Source organism: Pelobates fuscus, chromosome 5 (genome assembly GCF_036172605.1).
Source record: "Pelobates fuscus isolate aPelFus1 chromosome 5, aPelFus1.pri, whole genome shotgun sequence".
In the NCBI taxonomy this organism is placed as follows: domain Eukaryota; kingdom Metazoa; phylum Chordata; class Amphibia; order Anura; family Pelobatidae; genus Pelobates; species Pelobates fuscus.
This window is the reverse complement of record NC_086321.1, coordinates 10,121,660-10,146,107: the sequence shown is the minus strand read 5'-3', so window position 1 is coordinate 10,146,107 and position 24,448 is coordinate 10,121,660. Positions and strand designations below refer to the sequence as shown.

Here is a 24,448-nt window from a genome sequence, read left to right as displayed (position 1 = left end):
GGGAGACCCCAGAATGTAAATAGGGAGGAAAACAATATAGTATTTGTATTCCCAGCACTATAGTATTTTTTAATGATTACACTCTCTCTTAATCGTACCAATTGGTGCCAGCAATGAACAGCTAATCTTCCTTGATTTAATTTGATATATAGGGGGCAGCGCATAGCTACTCAAAGCTACCGGATGTCACGGCTTAGTGGGATTTGGAGCCAAGGTGCAGAAGATGGCACATGGAGGCAAAAACCAAAGAGTCTGCAGGGTTTGGGGTGTACTGTGACACCTGAAAGAAACCAAAGTTAGTTTCATATCACTTTAAACTGTGTATACTGTGAGATGAACTGAGCTTCCATACATTAAAAACGTAAAGCTCGACCATTATTTGTAGAATGAAATGAAACCAGTCGCTGAACTTGGCGGTTTCAGATTGCTTTGTCCGTCTGCATATTAATGAGTAGGGATGTCCGTCCTGGGTTTCATTGTATTTTTGTTTTCAGTGAGTCTAAATCGGTCTTCTGTGACATTGTAACTAAGCTAACGCGACCTCCAACACATCATCTCATTGTCCTCGTTACACAAAGCAGGCCTCCGCTCTTTAATTACATGGAATTCGCATTTATCTCCCATGTCCACATGCATTCACTCCATTAGCAGGACACACGCATGACCAGACATTAATTGTACTCACACAGCCATTTCTTGGTATGGCGAGCGCCATTCACTGACCCCACAAAGCAGACATTTACCATTCATTTTTCCATCCAATTCCCCTACAAAGCCAGCAATGCGAAATATAGAAAAATACATGCCAAAAAGTGAGAGCCAATGTAAGAGTGGCATGCCTCTGCATTGCAATGTACTGTACCCTGGTGAATAAAACCTGTTTGGTAACAGCGGCTTCTTTAACCAGCTCTTATTGGTGTATTAGCCACCCTTAAACCTTCCAATTATGTGGTATTAATGGCTGCCATCTGACATCATCACTCTTTGTGCCCTGCATCATGATTAGAGGACCAGCAGTGCATGGTTGGATGGCCTCCCAACTGTCCCTATTACAATAGGACAGTCTGAATGTTTGGGTCCTGTCCTGCCGCCACGACTTTGTTCATTGGTGTCCTGCCTTTGGGCATTAGGACCCTGTAGATAGCACTGACACAGAGTGCTCCCTGCCCTTGGTAGGCCGGCCTACTTGAGTGGCAGTCAGCCTGAAGTCCATTCACACCAAGCTGACCTGTCAGTTCTCCGTACGGACCTGCCCCTTTTCTGGGCAGATCAGTCCCACTTCAGGCGGAGCCACCAATGGACATGGCATAGCTAACTTGTCCCCTTTTCACAGGAGCTATGATGTAATGACACACGTTGGACAGAGTGGTGATTGTGTCATTAGAGCAGCTGTCAAGGCTGCACTGCTGTGTGTTTTTTCCTTTCCTTTTCCCCTTAATATTATCGAGAAATGTCACTTCTCTGGAAATTACCCACTAAGAACCATTAAAGACCACTTAGAACTTTTTTCCTAATTTGATGCTCTGTTTGCTTTTAAATTTATTGAAAATATTTAGTAACTGGCATCATGATCCAGTTCACACAAGACAAAGCCGGGACAAACATTGCTGATGAAGATTAGAATCGGAAACATGGTTCCTATTCTCTCTATGCTTTCTACCAGGTGGGAAAGGCGGGGCTTCTAGCAATGATTGACAGCGCGTCAGCTGCAGAATAGAAAGGTGTAGATTTCTAGATCAGATATCATTTTTTCTTGTCTTCCAAATACATGTTTATTAAAGGAATACTCCAAGAATCATAACTACCACAGTGTGCAGTAGTAGTTGTGCTACCAGGACTGCCCTGGCACCCCACCACCTCTTGTAACTAGTCAAACCATTATAGAACTATTGGACGTGTTGGTGGGGGTCCAGTTGGGGCCGCTCTCAGTTTGAGCTAAGCCTTGCAGTCTGCAATACTGCTTCATATAACAATACACTTACCACCATGGTGTCCGTTTAGATCATCATCGTTAAAGTGTCACAAAGGTTTTACCCACTAAATAGTGAGTTCATCATGAAAAAGCAAGATGGAGGTTAAAATGGACACGATGTGTCTGTAGTGATTTGTACATTTTTTAAATCCATCGTTTTGTCCTAAACACCAAACTAAAGAGCATTATAGAATTTATTTGGGTTCAAGATATATCCGTCCCACACTCTCCGTGACTGCCGGCATCTTACAGACAGCGTAATAAGTGTGTGTACATCTAATGAGTCAAACTGTTACCAGTAATTCGTTTTCTGAGATTGTTTAGCTATTTCTATTAACCTTTACTAATAGTCTTTTTCAGGGCGCAAAAATATCATTAAATGTGGAGAATCTGCTTTCAGTCACTAATTCCACACTTGTTGTAACATCCAGTCAGCGCCCCCCCCCACTCCCCCCACTAACAAAATGTGCGCCTTGTGTTGGCGAGATTTCTGTGTCTGGGGAAACACAACTGAAAGGGGTCTAATGAGCAGCTGAGCATTTTCTAGGCGGATAATAATCCAGGATTTTAAATCCGTAAAAGAGCTCTCAATGTGTCTAAATCTGCAGCCTGTGGACATCTCGTGTTTATCACTGTGCCATGCAGGAGTCACTGAGCGGGGAGGGGGGGTGTTTAATGGGTGCAGTGAGGGTGGAGAACCCATAGCGGTGTTTGATAATATTCCATCAGGATTTGTGTGAACCTCTTGGGACTAATCCTAAAAGGGCAAATTGGGATTCCCACTGCTCTGCATAGTCAGTGAATGACATCATAATGAGGTCATTATAACTGTGACCTATGGGATTAACTAGAGAACAGCAAGCTCCTAGTATGTACAACTCAGCTGTACGCTTATCTCATATTATCTGGAGGGAGGGAGTTACAGACAGAGGATACAGGCCTTCCAGTAGGGGTGGTAGAGATTAATAAGGTGGAGTGGCCTTCCAGTAGGGGTGGTAGAGATTAATAAGGAGGAGTGGCCTTCCAGTAGGGGTGGTAGAGATTAATAAGGTGGAGTGGCCTTCCAGTAGGGGTGGTAGAGATTAATAAGGAGGAGTGGCCTTCCAGTAGGGGTGGTAGAGATTAATAAGGTGGAGTGGCCTTCCAGTAGGGGTGGTAGAGATTAATAAGGTGGAGTGGCCTTCCAGTTGGGGTGGTAGAGATTAATAAGGTGGAGTGGCCTTCCAGTAGGGGTGGTAGAGATTAATAAGGTGGAGTGGCCTTCCAGTAGGGGTGGTAGAGATTAATAAGGTGGAGTGGCCTTCCAGTAGGGGTGGTAGAGATTAATAAGGAGGAGTGGCCTTCCAGTAGGGGTGGTAGAGATTAATAAGGTGGAGTGGCCTTCCAGTAGGGGTGGTAGAGATTAATAAGGTGGAGTGGCCTTCCAGTAGGGGTGGTAGAGATTAATAAGGTGGAATAGTTTATGTTTGGGAACAAGAAGCAATACAAAATAAATATCTGTTTTTAATTGGGTTTATCTACTGTTACGATCGACAGTTCTATTTGTCCAATCCCCTGTGTTTAAATGACTATGTCCATATATCTGTGTTTATTCGCTAACTCAGGAACTACCAGGGAAATGCAGGCTTTAGTGCAAAATAATTTAGCTGGAAAATAAGCAGATTTGGGAAAATGTTACTTTTTTTTTTTGTTTTTTTGCTTGAAATGTTCGATTCCCAAGTCTGTCTTCCAGATGTAATTAATTAGCATCCTTTCATTGCTGTGCATGGGAGCGGGAGAGAGATCTTATTTTGGGCTCTTTAAAGCGACTATAATCACCCCAGCCGACACTCAGATATAAGCCTATAAGCCATGCTATATGTTAGTGTTATTGGACAGATACTCACTGGCCCGGTACAATCTCCATGTATCTCCCCAGTTTAATGTCACTCATGTGGGGTGTAGTGAGGGCAATTATTACTCTCAGCACTGCTGGGACTGGGAACAGAAGGGCAAGATGGCAGGAGCAGTAGTAAACAGGACATGAGATGATTGACTTAATGGATTAAAGCATCATGAAGCAGCAATGTCCATTACTTGCTAAACCCTCTCTCTGACAGAGAGGAATAAAACAGGTAGCATGGTTCCAAGTTAGGATTGTGAGATCCTCCACAATTTAATGCAAAATGTATCACTTCTTCATGCTGACTGTACATGAAAAGTGCTGCCTGAGCTGAGTGCAGAAAAAGATCAGTTCATTAATCGAAGATGGAATGTGGCAGGAATTTCCATTAGTGAATGGATTTATTTCGCTGTCGGCTGTCTTCTGTCCCAGGTAGATACAGGACTGTGCCTTGTTAAATTAATGAATTACAAACAGGTGGTTGAATTGTTATTCTGTATAATATTTTAATTTAACTCTGAAAGTCAGTATTGGACTAGTAATACGGACTATCCCGCTGATTCTGTTCTCGTTCGGTTCTGTGGTTGAGGTTGCCGTGACACTCTTCCTTTAAAACCAGAGTAATCTGAATGTACCTTTCCTGGTTAAATACTTTATTATTATCTCCACTTGTGAACCACTATGTTTTCGGCTGCCCCACTGCTGAATAATCTTGTTAACATTGTAAAGCGCTACAGAATATGTTGGTGCTATTTAAATGCCAGTATTGATAATGGTTATTGTTATAAACCATCGACACTGTCCAGTGTTCAGTATACATGGAATAAAGACTATAAGAAACCTTCAGATTTTGGAGGCACATAATGTAAACCTACACGTAGGGCATACATTTATTTGTACCAGAAGCACCTTGTACAAAGCTCTCAGGGTGGGTCTTTTTTTGCCAATAGCATCTGTCACCAGTATACAAGAGGGATTTAAGAGATATGTTGTGACTCTCGGTATTTGATGTGCTACATAGTGAATTCTAAGCAGCTTGTAAATTGCAATCGCCTGAGCCTTTTGTTTTCCGTTAAAGCCCTCACCCTGACGGCTGAGTTTCCTCTTACAGTAGTATGTTGAAAAATCGGATACATGTTTTTTTTTTATTAATCTCCTGGGGTACACACAGACACCTTTATATTTGTGATGTATAATTAGTTGGTTTTGTAAAAAATGGGCATCTCCTGCAGACTGTCCCACTTCAAGGGTTCAAACCTTTGCCAGGAGGATGTGTGTCTTAGAATGATATAACTGAACCAGTGCACCCTCAGCCTTATCCTCTTCTCATCCAGATTCAGCTCTATAGGAACCTTCACAAAATGCTGCTTATCCATGCATATTGGCCAAATAGGGACGCTTGAGAGGCATGCTGCTGACCCATACCATACATTTCACATGGGTGGCATGCTGCTGATTGGGGGGGAGGGGAGGGGAAGGAGGGGGAACCAAGTACATCTTAAAAAGGGGACAGGGTTAGGGTTGGGGATAGCATTGGAAGGAGTAAGGGATAGGGGTTAGTGGAAGTGTAGGATTATGGTTAGGGTAGCGGTGGAGGGAATAAAGGTTATGAGTTAGTGGAAGTGTAGGATTATTACTAGGGTAGCATTGGAAGGAGTAAAGGTTACAAGTTAGTGAAAGTGTTGGATTAAGGCTAGGATAGCATTGGAAGGATTAAAGGTTATGAGTTAGTGGAAGTGTAGGATTATGACTAGGATAGCATTGGAAGGAGGAAAGGTTACGAGTTAGTGGAAGTGTAGGATTATTACTAGGATAGCATTGGAATGTGTAAAGGTTACGAGTTAGTGGAAGTGTAGGATTATGACTAGGATAGCATTGGAATGTGTAAAGGTTACGAGTTAGTAGAAGTGTAGGATTATGGCTAGGGTAGCATTGGAAAGAGGAAAGGTTACGAGTTAGTGGAAGTGTAGGATTATGACTAGGATAGCATTGGAATGTGTAAAGGTTACGAGTTAGTGGAAGTGTAGGATTATGGCTAGGATAGCATTGGAAGGAGTAAAGGTTACGAGTTGGTGGAAGTGTAGGATTATTACTAGGATAGCATTGGAATGTGTAAAGGTTACGAGTTAGTGGAAGTGTTGGATTAAGGCTAGGATAGCATTGGAAGGAGGAAAGGTTACAAGTTAGTGGAAGTGTAGGATTATGACTAGGATAGCATTGGAATGTGTAAAGGTTACGAGTTAGTGGAAGTGTAGGATTATGGCTAGGGTAGCATTGGAAGGAGTAACGGTTACGAGTTAGTGGAAGTGTAGGATTATGACTAGGATAGCATTGGAAGGAGGAAAGGTTACGAGTTAGTGGAAGTGTAGGATTATTACTAGGATAGCATTGGAATGTGTAAAGGTTACGAGTTAGTGGAAGTGTAGGATTATGACTAGGATAGCATTGGAATGTGTAAAGGTTACGAGTTAGTGGAAGTGTAGGATTATGGCTAGGGTAGCATTGGAAGGAGGAAAGGTTACGAGTTAGTGGAAGTGTAGGATTATGGCTAGGATAGCATTGGAAGGAGTAAAGGTTACGAGTTAGTGGAAGTGTAGGATTATGGCTAGGGTAGTATTGGAATGTGTAAAGGTTACAAGTTAGTGGAAGTGTTGGATTATGGCTAGGGTAGCATTGGAAGGAGGAAAGGTTACAAGTTAGTGGAAGTGTTGGATTATGGCTAGGGTAGCATTGGAAGGAGGAAAGGTTACAAGTTAGTGGAAGTGTAGGATTATGACTAGGATAGCATTGGAATGTGTAAAGGTTACGAGTTAGTGGAAGTGTAGGATTATGGCTAGGGTAGCATTGGAAGGAGGAAAGGTTACGAGTTAGTGGAAGTGTAGGATTATGGCTAGGATAGCATTGGAAGGAGTAAAGGTTACGAGTTAGTGGAAGTGTAGGATTATTACTAGGATAGCATTGGAATGTGTAAAGGTTACGAGTTAGTGGAAGTGTAGGATTATGACTAGGATAGCATTGGAATGTGTAAAGGTTACGAGTTAGTGGAAGTGTAGGATTATGGCTAGGGTAGCATTGGAAGGAGGAAAGGTTACGAGTTAGTGGAAGTGTAGGATTATGGCTAGGATAGCATTGGAAGGAGTAAAGGTTACGAGTTAGTGGAAGTGTAGGATTATGGCTAGGGTAGTATTGGAATGTGTAAAGGTTACAAGTGAGTGGAAGTGTTGGATTATGGCTAGGGTAGCATTGGAAGGAGGAAAGGTTACAAGTTAGTGGAAGTGTTGGATTATGGCTAGGGTAGCATTGGAAGGAGTAAAGGTTACGAGTTAGTGGAAGTGTAGGATTATGGCTAGGGTAGCATTGGAATGTGTAAAGGTTACGAGTTAGTGGAAGTGTAGGATTATTACTAGGATAGCATTGGAAGGAGTAAAGGTTACGAGTTAGTGGAAGTGTAGGATTATGACTAGGATAGCATTGGAATGTGTAAAGGTTACGAGTTAGTAGAAGTGTAGGATTATGGCTAGGGTAGCATTGGAAGGAGGAAAGGTTACGAGTTAGTGGAAGTGTAGGATTATGACTAGGATAGCATTGGAATGTGTAAAGGTTACGAGTTAGTGGAAGTGTAGGATTATGGCTAGGATAGCATTGGAAGGAGTAAAGGTTACGAGTTAGTGGAAGTGTAGGATTATTACTAGGATAGCATTGGAATGTGTAAAGGTTACGAGTTAGTGGAAGTGTTGGATTAAGGCTAGGATAGCATTGGAAGGAGGAAAGGTTACAAGTTAGTGGAAGTGTAGGATTATGACTAGGATAGCATTGGAATGTGTAAAGGTTACGAGTTAGTGGAAGTGTAGGATTATGGCTAGGGTAGCATTGGAAGGAGTAACGGTTACGAGTTAGTGGAAGTGTAGGATTATGACTAGGATAGCATTGGAATGTGTAAAGGTTACGAGTTAGTGGAAGTGTAGGATTATGGCTAGGGTAGCATTGGAAGGAGTAACGGTTACGAGTTAGTGGAAGTGTAGGATTATGACTAGGATAGCATTGGAAGGAGGAAAGGTTACGAGTTAGTGGAAGTGTAGGATTATTACTAGGATAGCATTGGAAGGAGTAAAGGTTACAAGTTAGTGGAAGTGTAGGATTATGACTAGGATAGCATTGGAAGGAGTAAAGGTTACGAGTTAGTGGAAGTGTAGGATTATTACTAGGATAGCATTGGAATGTGTAAAGGTTACGAGTTAGTGGAAGTGTAGGATTATGACTAGGATAGCATTGGAATGTGTAAAGGTTACGAGTTAGTGGAAGTGTAGGATTATGGCTAGGGTAGCATTGGAAGGAGGAAAGGTTACGAGTTAGTGGAAGTGTAGGATTATGGCTAGGATAGCATTGGAAGGAGTAAAGGTTACGAGTTAGTGGAAGTGTAGGATTATGGCTAGGGTAGTATTGGAATGTGTAAAGGTTACAAGTTAGTGGAAGTGTTGGATTATGGCTAGGGTAGCATTGGAAGGAGGAAAGGTTACAAGTTAGTGGAAGTGTAGGATTATGACTAGGATAGCATTGGAATGTGTAAAGGTTACGAGTTAGTGGAAGTGTAGGATTATGGCTAGGGTAGCATTGGAAGGAGGAAAGGTTACGAGTTAGTGGAAGTGTAGGATTATGGCTAGGATAGCATTGGAAGGAGTAAAGGTTACGAGTTAGTGGAAGTGTAGGATTATTACTAGGATAGCATTGGAATGTGTAAAGGTTACGAGTTAGTGGAAGTGTAGGATTATGGCTAGGGTAGCATTGGAAGGAGGAAAGGTTACGAGTTAGTGGAAGTGTAGGATTATGGCTAGGATAGCATTGGAAGGAGTAAAGGTTACGAGTTAGTGGAAGTGTAGGATTATGGCTAGGGTAGTATTGGAATGTGTAAAGGTTACAAGTTAGTGGAAGTGTTGGATTATGGCTAGGGTAGCATTGGAAGGAGGAAAGGTTACAAGTTAGTGGAAGTGTTGGATTATGGCTAGGGTAGCATTGGAAGGAGTAAAGGTTACGAGTTAGTGGAAGTGTAGGATTATGACTAGGATAGCATTGGAATGTGTAAAGGTTACGAGTTAGTGGAAGTGTAGGATTATTACTAGGATAGCATTGGAAGGAGTAAAGGTTACGAGTTAGTGGAAGTGTAGGATTATGACTAGGATAGCATTGGAAGGAGTAAAGGTTACGAGTTAGTGGAAGTGTAGGATTATGGCTAGGGTAGCATTGGAAGGTGTAAAGGTTACGAGTTAGTGGAAGTTTAGGATTATTACTAGGATAGCATTGGAATGTGTAAAGGTTACGAGTTAGTGGAAGTGTAGGATTATGGCTAGGGTAGCATTGGAAGGAGTAAAGGTTACGAGTTAGTGGAAGTGTAGGATTATGGCTAGGGTAGCATTGGAAGGAGGAAAGGTTACGAGTTAGTGGAAGTGTAGGATTATGGCTAGGGTAGCATTGGAAGGTGTAAAGGTTACGAGTTAATGGAAGTGTTGGATTATGGCGAGGGTAGTATTGGAAGGAGTAAAGGTTAGGTTAATGGAGCACTATAGGGTCAGGAACACAAACCTGTATTCCTGACCCTATAGGGTTAATGCCACCATCTAGCCACCCTGGTCCCCTCATGCCTCCCAATGCTACCCTAGTCATAATCCTACACTTCCACTAACTATTTTTAGGGAGGCATGAGGGGACCAGGGTGGCTAGATGGTGGCATACTTGCTTGTATTCAAGCCTGAACCTGTAACTCTGCATGCTGTTTGCCTCAGAGGAAACAAGCTGTCTGCTGACATCATCAGAAGTGGTGGCCTGATCCAATCACAATGCTTCCCTATAGGATTGGCTGAGACTGACAAAGAGGCAGATCAGGGGCAGAGCCAGCATGATTTAAACACAGCCCTAGCCAATCAGCATCTCCTCATAGAGATGAATTGAATCAATGAATCTCTATGAGGAAAGTTCAGTGTCTGCATGCAGAGGGTGGAGACACTGAATCTTTGGATGCATTTTAGGCAGCCATGACCCAGGAAGGATCTCTAACAGCCATCTGAGGAGTGGCCAGTGAAGTTATCACTAGGCTGTAATGTAAACACTGCATTTTCTCTGAAAAGACAGTGTGAAGGATTTCCCAGTAACCGTCCAGTTATTTCCCCTCCCTGCTACCTAATTCCCTTGTTTATTCGTTTTATTTTTCGTTGTTCGGTAAATCATTAGTTTTACCGAACGGAGACCACCCTGGATACTAATTAGAACGTGGAACACTGTGTAACTATACGAAAACCGCAGAGTAACTGAATGCTCCTAGGTGGCCGCCATTTCGTGCATACGAACGCAAGTGGTGAGAACAATGGACGGCGGCCATCTTGTCTCCCGTAAGCGGCCAACGGGACTTGGTCGTCGAGTGCCTGGAATTTTTTTGGGCATGGCACTCGCACGAACTCTTTATGGAAGTCCCATACGTACTACTTCCCGATATGGTAGACGAACGGCGTACGGGAGTTTCAATCAGACGGACAATTCTACACGAATCAGCTTTACTCCATCAATGGCGGTTTTCCTACAAATCCACGCGAACAGAGACCGGCTCTTGCTACCAATTCTCTGGAACTCTCTTTTTCGGATTCACTCTTGTGGCAGACCGGTCAAACTTCCACACGGTGCCGTTCGAAAACTACCAAACGGATTTGTCTGAATGTTTTATGTGTTACTCCCATCAAGCTCAGCTACCCAGGGATATGGTTTTTGTGAGGTTTTTATGTCTGTTTATGATATTTCTGGAAAATGGGAGATTTTTTTCTGGGCAGCAGATAATTGAGTTTAGTATGTTTCCAAAACTCAATTATCTCGCTGGCTAAGAGAAGGAGTTTGATGCGGTCTAAATTGAATGCCTTTGCCTGCCATTAAACCAGTCTTGTTCCAGCATTAAGCTTTGGCTCATGTGTGGATTATTATGCGATACCGGCGATATTTTACCCTGTGGATTATTGGGGATATTATTTTATGGGAATAAGGGAATGACAGACGGTAACACGTATTCAGACCGTCACAGGCAGTGTTCACAGCAAAAAGCCTTCAGGGAATGATTATACTTAACAGAACAAATTCAATAGGCTGTAGTTGTTCTGGTGACTATAGTGTCCCTTTAAGAATTACCCTACTTAAGGGTTAAGGTTAGGGTAAGACCCGTCTCTCGCAATGTATGTGGCATATTAAATTATTAAATAGAAATAGACTAAACTCAGGCCAGACAGAGGTTTAGAAAGTGCCGCAGTTCTAACAAGTACAAAGTATAAGATCGTGGGGGTCGCTAGACAAGGGATTTCAGGATATTAAGGATGATCTCTGGAGTGTGTTAGCAGTAGCAGAACTCTGTGTGAAATGCTTGCACATTGATCTCTGTCATCATCTTGGAATCCAGATCTCTAGGACAAAAGATACATGTGAATGTAAAAGGGCACATTAAGCGGCTGTGTCCCCTCCATGTAATCTACCCTGTCAAGTGAGATGTTAATATTTATACAGAGACGGAGAGGGGATTTTCTGTATGAAAAAGGTTAAACAGCCATCACAATCTTTATATATTAGTTTCACTCCTAACTTTCTGATTCCTTTTTTTCTAATTTACATGGAAGTGATGGTCAAGGCTGGATGTATCTGTATCGCAGTCTAAGCACTATAACCCCTGCATGCAGATGTAGAGGGTATGGAGTCATTAAGCTGTGGGTGCCTTACCCCATTTTAGATCAAACTAATTTTGTCAGGGCAGAGAATGGTATGTCTGCATATATGGAAACCGTCTGACCCTCAAATCGTACAGTCCCCAATTCTCTTGAGCGCTTCATGATCGCTGCTCTCACTGAGACATCTCGGGTTACGGCAATTATGTCTCTAGGTGCGTCTATTGGTGCTGCGGCTGACTTCCGCACTCTGAATGCAGAGGTTACCATGGTTGGGCAGGGTTGTCCTTGATACCCATATTGCCTATTAGATCCTTAATGAAGGTAAGTATCGTCTCGTTAGGTAACTGTTCAGAGATGCCTCTCAGGCGCAGGTTTTTCTGTCTGTGGCGCGTTTCTAGGGTAGTCACTACTTGGGTCAGTTTTTGCACCTGGGAGGAAAGGCTATCCAGTTTGGTGTCTGTGGTTTGTATATGTTTATTTCTGGAGGCCTCTCTGCTCTCCATTTTCTGTACCCTGTGACAAATCTCACCGACTTCAGCCTGAGTTGCTTGGAGGTCTTCCCTCCAGACCTCCCGGAGTCGGTAAGGCTTCCTATTCTTGCGCCCCATTGCCTCTGTGTGTGTGGGGGGGTATCCATTTTATTGCTGTAGCTGCTGGTTTTTGAGGCTCTTTTCTCGGTTTTCCCCTAGGCCCTAACGGAGCTCTGGGAAGACACATCTGCTTGCAAGCTCTGTAGGCTAAGCCTCCTCAAACTAATTTTGACTTATTTCCCCGATGCAGCAACGACAGCTCTAAGCCATCTAATTTCTGAAGACACCGCCTGCTACTGGTTTTACAGCCCATCAATAGGTTACAGAGTTAATGCTTTTCCAGGTTCCTTTAAAATGATTGGCAAATCATGATCTATTGTTTTCAGGATTCATGTGTGGGTCACTTTTGGGTGTTTATCCTTTTAATAGGGGTTTTTGCAAGTTCTCGTTATTTAAATCAAAATTAAGAACACTGGCTGCCAGCTCATATCTCACTGAATAACTTAATAATGTCTGTTACATGATGAGCCCTCCTCCTATAGTATGCATTAATGTTTCTACTGAAATTTATGGTTAGTGCTCATCTTATTATACATTATGCTTTTCTTTGAAAATATTTTGAACGTCGATGACCAGATGACAGGCTCCCTATTTGTATTGTTTTACCCTGTGCAACGATGGTACCATATATTCTGTGACACACTCTCCTGCCATCCTAGTCATTACTCTCCTGGCTCTGTACAGTGGGCGCTCTCCAAGTTGTCCCCTTTCTCCCGTAACGTTGTTTAATCCCCGTTTGTCTGCCACAGACGAGCAGTTTATAAGGGCCTGCTGAAGTTCTATTTTCAGATATTAGCAATGCGAACCTCCTTGAAGTATGTGGCATTCTTTTCCCATGTCCTCTCCAAGCATAATGTCTCGTCTTCAGTAAGCAATAACCTTGTATTGCTCTCTAAAGCAATTCATTTTCTCATTAAGCTAATCTGATTGCTGCTCTGTAGATTTACTTGGGCTCCTTGTAATAAGTTAAATGATGTCGCTGACACTTGTGATGCTTAACATCTCCCTTGTTTCCTCCTATTTCTGCATCGCAATCTTTTAAGCCATATTGGCTCAGGCCTTTCTTTCCACAGGGTTTACAGTGGTAAAAGCACATGCTGTAGCCTTGGCTTGAAAGCAATCTGAATGTAGTTTCTAATCTAGTGACTGCAAAGATGCTGTTAAAATAGATGAATCGCCCAGTCCAAACTTAAATTAGCAATTAAATAAAAAAGAAACCGCCTTTAAACTGTGGGATAACTATAACAGTGGATGGAAAATAAATGCTACAAGTTTTATTATACCCGCTACATGTTGCAACAAGAATTACATTTCTATTTTCCCGATAGATGTCCGAATCTATATTCCTCTAAAGCTACCGCTGTCCCTGATGACTGTAGATACCAGTTGATCCCTCGGTGTCCTCCATACGGGTTACATAAACATTTTCTATGTTATTAGTTCAACTACTGTGTCTCTTAAAAGGTTTAGCCATACAGTAGGCTTGGTTTGGTTCAGTAATGGTATGCACATGTTAAGATACCTGCCATTTTATCCCTGCCAGGGAGTTTCCATGTTTCATTATGTAGTATACACACTGGCCTGGTCACTGACTGGCACTCAGGAAGAGATTAGCGGATATAAATGATATGTATAAACAGAGAAAGTCTCGGGACGCTAATAAGCAGGCTGATAGAACAGCGTATTGTCTGTGGAATGCAGTCGTGTGAAGTACCATGTATCTGGATATCATGGACACTATAACTTGTGCATCTATTAATATTTAATATAAAATGTAAGTTTACCGGTAGCCCCACTATATGGGATAGTTTTACTAATAAAGAATTATGGATGAGGAGTAGGGGACTATAAAGCAAAAGTACAGGAATTTAGCTGAAATTAAATAAATCATAAATATTTTTTACAAAGAGGTTTTAGAAACTGCTAACATACAGTACAGATTAGCCCACTGCATTTACAGCACAATAACCTGTATAAAGAGACACAACTGTACAGTACAGTACAGATCAGCTCACTGTATGTACGGCACAATACTCTGTACACATGGATCTGACTGTACACTACAGCTCAGCTCACTGTATGGACAGCACAATACTCTGTACACATGAACAGGGCTGTACACTACAGCTCAGCTCACTGTATGGACGGCACAATAATCTCTGTGGCAAAACCACTGCTTATTTGTATGGTTTCCCCCTGGTCTTGTGTGTTTTCCCCTTGGTTTTCATGTACTGTATCTTATTCCCTGTTCGTGAGCAGCCATACGAACGGAATCTATTTGTCTCCCGAACGGGGAACACCCCAGTGCCCCATTAGGAAGTTTACACCAATTAATTAGAACGTTTGCGCCTGCAACATAAGTGAGAAACCACAAGGGAAGTAATTGATGAGTGCTCCCCTGAGTGGCCGCCATTTTGTATAGACGAACGCCAACCAGGGGCAGCATTCGTATCCCGAAAGGAGACGCTTCCCTTGCGTGGTTTAAGCACAGGAACCTCGCGAACGGAGGCTGGTTGGGGAATGCACCGTTGTGAGGGTTCCTGAGGCTGGTGTGGACACTTTTGGGGCACTGGCTAGTTTGGCAGGCTTTTGTGTGCCTGGAAGACAGAGAGACAATCTCTTTTCCCGTGCCTTGGCTCCCAGGCACAGAGGCTCCTGGGATGCCGACCCCCTGTCGTCTTGTGTGAGAGACCCCTTGCCCGAGTGGCGGGCTTTCTATACTTGGGAGGCAAAGGGACAGCGTCCACCCGTTCTCGCACTTGGGGTCCGCTAAAATCTCTACACATGGATCCTGGGATACAACCCCTGTTTGTCTGTGTTGAAGACCCCATGCATGGGGCTATGCATAAAAGCCATGTGTTGCTCAATAAAATTGTGTTGTACTCCCAGAGTTGTGTCTCATCCAGTTACTGGAGGGAAGTTGGTCTCTTGTTATTCTAAGGGGTTCCGGAGAGGCTAAGGGAAGAGTTAGCGGAGGTGACCTGGGGTCCGCTACAATCTCTACACATGGATAAAACTTACAGTACAGATCCGCTCACTGTATGTTGGCACAATACTCTGTACACATGGATCTGAATGTACAGTACAGATCAGCACACTGTATGTACGGCACAATACTCTGTACACATGGATCTGAATGTACAGATCAGCACACTGTATGTACGGCACAATACTCTGTACACATGGATCTGAATGTACAGTACAGATCAGCACACTGTATGTTGGCACAATACTCTGTACACATGGATCTGAATGTACAGTACAGATCCGCTCACTGTATGTTGGCACAATACTCTGTACACATGGATCTGAATGTACAGTACAGATCCGCTCACTGTATGTATGGCACAATACTCTGTACACATGGATCTGAATGTACAGTACAGATCCGCTCACTGTATGTATGGCACAATACTCTGTACACATGGATCTGAATGTACAGTACAGATCCGCTCACTGTATGTATGGCACAATACTCTGTACACATGGATCTGAATGTACAGATCAGCTCACTGTATGTATGGCACAATACTCTGTACACATGGATCTGAATGTACAGTACAGATCCGCTCACTGTATGTTGGCACAATACTCTGTACACATGGATCTGAATGTACAGTACAGATCCACTCACTGTATGTATGGCACAATACTCTGTACACATGGATCTGAATGTACAGTACAGATCCACTCACTGTATGTATGGCACAATACTCTGTACACATGGATCTGAATGTACAGAACAGATCCGCTCACTGTATGTATGGCACAATACTCTGTACACATGGATCTGAATGTACAGTACAGATCAGCATGCTGCATGTACGGCACAATACTCTCTAGGTCTACACAGTCTCCTCCTCTGATATAAACTTTCTTTATATAAGCAGCTCTACAACCAGTTGTCGCTGTTTTTATTCATTTCTATTCTTGCATACATTCAGTACAGATCCAGCAGGCCTGGCAGCCATTCATTTTATTAGAGGAACATTGCCCGCGAGAATGTGACATCCACAGGATTGGGGATCTGCTGAGCTGTGGCTACAGTGGATGTCACTGGCGGACAATGAGTACCAGGAATTTGTTACAGGCAGACACCTACTTGAGTGTACCCCAACCCGATGGGTGGTACCTGCATTGGCAATACAAGGATGTGCATTCATGCATCCCCAAACATTTTATATATCCGCTTATGAATGTAGCACTTTTGGCAAATAAACCGTGAATACATTCTTTTAATATGGACGTTAAATTAAACATTAAGAATATATAATCCTTTTATTATTTTTCTCTATAGGATTTTTATTTCTGGAGTATGTTGATCAAAACCAACAGCTGCACAGGCTGTTCCTGCTTTCTGAGTCCATCTGCTCGGGCGATTTTTATGTTTTCATTGACCTTGTAGCAGTGGAGGACGTGGCTGGGTTTGATGGCACGATACAGAGGCTGTGGAGAATGGCGTGCTATGTGTAATAATGTGCCGTCATGGGAAAGCCGTACGTTCTGATTATCAAGCCCAGTTTTACCATGTTTTATTGTTAGAAGGTGGCCGGACCGGAGCTCGCATCCTTTCTCTTTGTGCTGCAGAGGGAATTTCTTTTGAAAATAAATCCTGAGCTTTATAACTAAAGAAATGAAAAGAATGAGATTGAACGCCTGGAGCTTTGTAAATAAGTCTAAGCGTGATCAAACTTATCACACAGGCCGTCTATTGTGGCAGAACAGGAGTAGGTGGCCTTTGTAGAGGATTTTGCTGTTTAATTAGTCCATTCAAGTTTTGTTGAGAGTTGGTAATTGGTTTCAGGGACTGTAATCCTGTGCCAATTGTAAATATTGTGCAACAGTTCTGTCCTGATTCTATAATCGATGGGCTAAATTAATATTCTCAGCACGTGGACCAACTACCTACCAGAGATGAATATTGCAGCATGTATATACTATCTGGTGGCAGTTTACCAACAACTATATATTGTGAGAACCAGGAGCCCCAAATTATCGAACCAGTTCCAGACAGGTCTAGTCATTCCTTGCACAGATAAAGATGTTAGTAGGAAGGGGAGCTTGTTGTCTTAATAGAATTTCTCATATAAGGAGCTCGCTGGAGCTTCAGTGCCGCATTTATTGTACACTCACAGGATAGAATCGCCTTTCAGAGACCCAGCGGCACTTGGCTTTCTTTTTTCCTGCATTATGTGAGCAAAGAGAAAGATCTAAGATCATTTTAAAATGTTAGACACAGCACGGATATATAATGATCAGATATATTCTTTGCTGCACATGAGACAGCAGGTATTTAACGATCAGTTATTTACTTTAACATGGGACAGCGGGTATGCTAGTCACCTGATCTCCAACAAGGTATACTCTGTGTCGGACAAAAAGTTTTACCTTTACCCATCCACCATCTCACAAAATACTGAGCACGCCTGCGGAGTCTGTAAAAGACTAGAGATTTCAATACGGTTATTGATCTGGTAACCTCAGTGGAAATAACAGCCATTAGTAGGTTCTGTAAAAGAAAGCCTGTGTTACGTGCAGATAGCAGAGGGTGCCACTAGCAATGTTGCAATGATTTTACCCAGATTGCAGGAACTGATGCCAAGTGTTCATCCACAATACTAAACCCCCTGCCTAATATCGTGCTGGTCCCCTTGTGCTGCCAAAACAGCTCTGATGCGTTGAAGCATGGACTCCACAAGACCTCTGAACGTGTCCTGTGGTATCTGGCACCGTCGTTAGCAGCAGATTGTCCTGCAAGTTGCTAGGTGGGGTCTCCATGGATCGGATTTGTTGTTCTAGCACATCACACAGATGCTCAATTGGATTGGGACCCTGACGCTAGTCCACCGGTTGTCCTTCCTTGCACCACTTTTGGTAGGTAGTAACCACCAAACCCCCCACAAGACTTGCTGTTTTGGAGATGCTCCAACCCAGTTGTCTGGCCATCACTATTTGACCCTGGTCACAATCACTCAGATCTTTTACCTTGATCACGTTTCCTACTTCCAAAGGATGAAATTCTAGAACTGACTATCCCATCCTTTGACGGTGTAACAATATGATCAATGTTCTTCACCTGTCAGTGGGTGATCAGTGTATAGGGTGGCACAAGGCTTTAGCTGGTTTATTTGCTAAACAAGTAATAGAGTTGAATTAAAAACAAAATGGACTTGGAAACGTTCTCCAGTGAGAGAGAATTTTTAGTTTAGATTCTATTTCTCTACAATTTAGTGAATGAATCCCCAATGTGTCAGTTAAGATAATTGTAAATAAAGCCCCACTCCGTATCATGCGCTGTGTAATGCTTAGCAACCCAACTTTCCAATATAAAATGAAAGCCTATCGCCCCCATCCCCAATACCGGATTCTTTTTAATAATAGTAAGTGTGCCGCTTAGTTTGGGAAAGGTACGCCTGTGCAGTCCCATAAAACACTGACTAATCAGACACCACGCACCCCCTGAAGCAGCCAGTCTGATACTGCAATCACCGTCACTACCCTGGGACTTGGCTGTTATGTTACACTTTATAAAAGAACACAAAGTGTCACTAATCTCTCTAACTTCCCAACACAATGTGTGTTTATTACACCACAGAACCTCCTCGATGCTTCCTATAAAGGGTTAACCCCAGAAATAACTCAAAGTAAGTATGCTAAAGCCGCTTAGATAATAATAATGTAAAGCAGCTTAGCTGAAGCATGGCACACTTTATATAATGATTCCCGATACGTCGTTAGGATACGTCTGCGTTAATGTTTTTGATAATTAGCTTCAATAAAGATCTCATCAGATGAGAATCTCTGTGATTCTACATGTATTTCAATACACACCAATGAATAACCTGCCAGAGAAGATTGCCTGTGGATTTTACTTTTTGAAACTGTGTTACAGATAGTTGAGGATTGTAAAATGTTCAAAATCACAGTAATGTGCAGTGTGTGTTTGTGTATCACAGAGCTCCCCAGCAATAAAACTCACAGTAAATGCAGTGTGTGTGTGTGTGTCTGTGTGTCTATCAGAGAGCTCCACAGCAATAAAACTCACAGTAATGTGCAGTGTGTGCGAGGGTATTACAGAGCTCCACAGCAATACAACTCACAGTAAATACAGTGTGTGTATCACAGAGCTCCCCAGCAATAAAACTCACAGTAAATGCAGTGTGTGTGTGTATCACAGAGCTCCACAGCAATAAAACTCACAGTAATGTGCAGTGTGTGCGAGGGTATCAGAGCTCCACAGCAATACAACTCACAGTAAATGCAGTGTGTGTGTATCACAGAGCTCCCCAGCAATACAACTCACAGTAAATGCAGTGTGTGTGTGTATCACAGAGCTCCACAGCAATAAAACTCACAGTAATGCACCATTATGCAGTATGTGCAAGGGTATCACAGAGCTCCACAGCAATACAACTCACAGTAAATGCAGTGTGTGTGTGTATCACAGAGCTCCACAGCAATACAACTCACAGTAATGTGCAGTGTGTGTGTGTGTGTGTATCACAGAGCTCCCCAGCTATAAAACTCACAGTAATGTGCAGTGTGTATGTGTATCACAGAGATCCACAGCAATAAAACTCCCAGTAATATGCAGTGTGTGTATCAGAGCTCCACAGCAATAAAACTCCCAGTAATATGCAGTGTGTGTGTGTGTGTGTGTGTGTGTGTGTGTGTGTGTGTGTGTGTGAGGGTATCACACAGCCCCCCAGCTATAAAACTCCCAGTAATGTGCAGTGTGTATGAGTGTATCACAGAGCTCCACAGTAATGAAACGCACAGTAATATGCAGTGTGTGTGTGTGTATCACAGAGCTCCCCAGCTATAAAACTCACAGTAATGTGCAGTGTGTATGTGTATATCATAGAGCTCCACAGCAATAAAACTCACAGTAATGTGCAGTGTGTATGAGTGTATCACAGAGCTCCACAGTAATAAATCATAATAGTATGCCGTGTGTATGAGTGTATCACAGAGCTCCACAGCAATAAAACTCACACAGGGGTTACTCACTAAACACCGGATGTCCAAATGGACAAAATCTGGTTAAAATTACCGAATTCCAACGGCAATGGCAATTGTCATATTTGCTAAAGCTAATATGGTTGGAATTCTGTCTCCCCAAGCAAATCTGCAGAAATTGACCGGATGCATTTGGTGTCTGGATTAAAATCAGTGCTTTCTCATCCCAATGCTTTACAAAGTATAGGATTCAGAATACTCACAAGATGCATGCATGCAATATATACAGGGCGGAGGGCTCGGCGGCCCATGAGCAGAGCATTCTATACGGCACTCTGGCCATAGGATCAGCATCTTACCAGAGAGATACGGTGCTCCCTGATATGTTAATACACTATGGACAAAAGTATAGGGACACACACCTGATTCAGGTATTTCAATCAGACCCATTGCCACAGGTGTATAAAATCTAGGGCCTAGCCATGCAGTCTGCATTTCCCAACATATGTGAAAATAATGGGACAAACTCAGTAAATTCAAGCGTGTTACTGTGATAGGTAGTCAGTTTGTGAAATTTCATCCCTGCTAGATATTCCACCGTCAGCTGTAAGTGGCATTATTGGAAAGTGGAAGCATTTAGAAACGACATCAATTCAAGACCACGTAAAGTCACAGAGCGGGGTCACCGAGTGCTAAGGCGCATGGTGCGTAAAAGTCGCCAACGCGTTGCTGATTCCATCACAAAGGTTCCAAACTTCCACTGGTATTAATATCAGCACACAAACTGCCGCAGAAGTTTCATGGAATGGGTTTCTATGGCCGAGCAGCTGCAAGCAAGCCTCACATCACCAAGTACAATGCCAAGCGTCGAACCGAGTGCTGTAAAGCACGCCGCAACTGGACTCTAATGGCTTATTCCAGCTCACCTATCATTGTTAAAAATATATGTCTTTATGAGCCAGCAGCTTTAGGATTCCTAAAACACCCAGCCTCATTATCCGAGAACCGGTGCTGGCGTATAAACATAGACCCTTGTTTGAGTCCTGCACCAGTTAGTTTATTTAACCGGTTCTGGTGTTAGCTGACTGAAAGAGTTAACGATATAGACTATCGTTTGAAGGGGGGGCTAGCAAGTCAGCACTCAGGATAATACTCTGTGATTGCGATGACTGCCATTTTCCATTTGTTTCTGCAGCTCCTGCCTTGTGAATGAGAATTAATAACTGTTTGCAGTGACTGGGCGGACTAGATTCGTAAATAAATTCTTTTTACTTATTTGAATAGTACCCTGGGGGAGAATAACGATGGAGCTCGCACGTGTCTTATATAATAACTATATTAAAATGCTGTGTCTGATATATTTGGTTCCATTGAAAGCTGCGTGATTCTGCATTGGAAGCAAAGTACTAAATAGCATTCGGGGATGCGACGCTCAGTGTATTAAAAACAGTGCATTTTGCGTATTTCTGAGATCTGACATTTTCCAGAGCTGGAATATTATTTTGTGTTAATGTAAAATGTCAGTGTCTTGTATAAAGGAGATTGGCTCAGGATAATGTGTGTTTACTGTAGATTGCTCTTTGTATTCTCAGAGTTAGAATATCCTAGATTGGTCTTTATATCAGATGGATTCTGTCTCTTAGTATTTAGATAAAGTGATAACATACAGGAGCTGTAAATGACCGGGCATATAGTCAATGTTTCTTTATTGTGGACCCAGATCACGTGGAAACACGTTTGTGCTAATTATTGGGTAATTTAAGAAGTATTTTAGGCACAGTCTCTATACATGCCCTGGACAGAACCGAACCAAGGGCAGCTTAGTTTTGGGGTTTCGGGGTTTGTTTGGGTGCAGACACGAATGGAGATAGAACGTTTATAAGTAATAGGATATATCTTATTATAGGCAGTAACTGCAGCAGACTAAGCGTTTGTGTTTCACAGGTAGTCTACACATTTTAATAAAACCCAATTATCACTAGTTCTTATTTACTAGTCTTTATCTCCATAGTGAACAGGATATGTAGAGACTGGTGTAAGCGTTCATCTTGGACTATTCTACAAAATCCACGATCGTTTTAAGATCGGTTCAGTGATGTTTCTAGATAAATCAGTCCATTAAATAAGTGAACCATTTTACTTTATTTATTTTATACTTTGGCTCAATATGTATATCTGCGTTCCGCATCACTTTGATGTATTTCCCACTTGGATGATTTGTAGACTATGCGGTCTATGCTGTCTATGCTGTCGGCTTTAATTTCTGTTTATTGACACTAAAAGTCAAATTCTCCAAAACGCGGCGTATAGACCACATCACGTGTGCTATTATTTAATAATGAAAGGTTACGGTGTCTCTGTTAGTGCAAACCCTCCTGGTACAGTCAGTAAACAGCGTACCTGTATTCCTGGAACCATTTAACCCTTTACAGTTACAGAGGCAGAAAAAGGCCAACTAAGCCATTTAACCTGCCCATTCTCTAAAATAAATATCTCTAATTACTTAATTTATCGATGCACGTCTCCAGACAGTTTGCCAGCCATTAGGTTCCATCATTTTTATTGTCCTTTGCTCACACGCATGTCATGTCACTTGTGTGTTTCTGGACATATGTGTTTATGGACGGTAGGATAATTGCTGGGTAACAAGATAGTAATGTACCAGGCTCTCCGAGAAGCTGAGAGATTAGATCTCAGTGATATCACTAATTAACCTTCAACATGTAATTCGAGCGACTGATGTATTCGTAGGAATGTGGGTCCTGAACACCTGCCGTATGATCTGCTGATTGTGGAAACAGCCATTAAACATGAGAAATGTGTTTCTTGAATATTAAAGCTTTCTCTTCCAATGGATAGTCTAGACAAGATAACATATTTTATTATTCAATTAGTAATTTGATTCTACTTCCTGTTCACTTTTTGTTTCAGGAAAAGAAGGGCCAAGAAATTCAGAAGGGTCCTGAAGTGGAAGTGGCCAAATTAGACAAACTGCTTTCGCTGGTGAGAGAACCGGACTCCACACCTGAGAAGTAAATCACTCCATACCGAACCACATCAAATAACACGCATTCCCTTTAGGGGAAATACTTTCTGTTTCACATCACTAGAAATAAATAATTTTATTTTCAATATCGATTTCTATGATATTTTATTAACGCAATGTGTGTGTATATGTCTGTACGTATGTATATACATGTAGTTCCCTGTGTCAATGTGTACATGTGTTTTAGTGTGTGTATGTGTAGTTTCACGTGTCTGTGTTTTTCTCTGTGTGTGTGTGTGTGCATTTGTAGTTTCACGTGTCTGTGTTTTTCTGTGTGTGTGTGCGTGTTTGTGCATGTGTAGTTTCATGTGTCTTGTGTTTTTGTATGTATGTGTAGTTTCATGTGTCTTGTGGTTTTCTGTGTGTGTGTATGTGTAGTTTCATGTGTTTTAGTGTGTGTATGTGTAGTTTCACGTGTCTGTGTTTTTCTCTGTGTGTTTTGGTGTGTGTATGTGTAGTTTCACGTGTCTGTGTTTTTCTGTGTGTGTGTGCGTGTTTGTGCATGTGTAGTTTCATGTGTCTTGTGTTTTTGTATGTATGTGTAGTTTCATGTGTCTTGTGGTTTTCTGTGTGTGTGTATGTGTAGTTTCATGTGTTTGTGCTTTTTGTGTTTGTGTGTGGTTTCATGAATCTGCGTGTTTTGCTAAACATGTGATCTTGTATGTTTACATGTTTTTCTATGAGTCAGCACCTTTCTGTGGTGTTTGCATTGCTGAACAGGTCAGTCTCATTGCACCAGAACATTAAAATGTTAAAAACTATTGTCTTAAGAAAATTCTGCTTTTGGTTAGAGTAACCATTGCTGAGCTGTACCCCCCCATCAAGTTTAGAAAAATAAAGCATAAACATACTCTAGTCCCATGCTGAGATCCAAATTCGCTCTCATTCTGATCCTTTTCACTGACATCACACCCCGTAGCTGCTGCCATTGGCTGTATGTTGCCAGTATCCTGTGAGTGCTGACGTCCCATTGACGCTGCCGGGGGTTATAACTCCATCAATATAGGGCTTAAACAATGTATGTGTATACAGACTGCAGGCACTATGATTCCATCAAATCACTGAATAATAACTTAAAGGGACACTATTGTCACTAAAACAACTTGAGCTTAATGAAGCAGTTTTGGTGTATCGATCATCCCCCTGCAGTCTCACTGCTCAATTCTCTGCCATTTAGGAGTTAAGTCACTTTGTTTATACAGCCCTAGTCCCTGCAAGTGACTTCCACAACCTTCCTAAACATTTCCTGTAAAGAGTCATCTAATGTTTACACTACCTTTATTGCAAATTCTGTTTAATTTAGAAATTATT

The 24,448-nt window shown here is 42.2% G+C and overlaps 1 protein-coding gene across 1 annotated transcript in view; it reads left to right on the top strand.

Annotated features, from left to right (window-relative positions):
• The window catches only part of DNAI1 (dynein axonemal intermediate chain 1), a 135,045-nt gene extending 111,822 nt beyond the window's left edge, over positions 1–23,223 (top strand). Inside the window, exon 21 of the mRNA XM_063456699.1 lies at positions 23,023–23,223. Within this exon, the coding sequence (XP_063312769.1) occupies positions 23,023–23,127 (105 nt within the window). The 3' untranslated portion in view covers positions 23,128–23,223. The remainder of the gene's footprint in view (positions 1–23,022) is intronic.
• Positions 23,224–24,448: the final 1,225 nt, after the last annotated feature.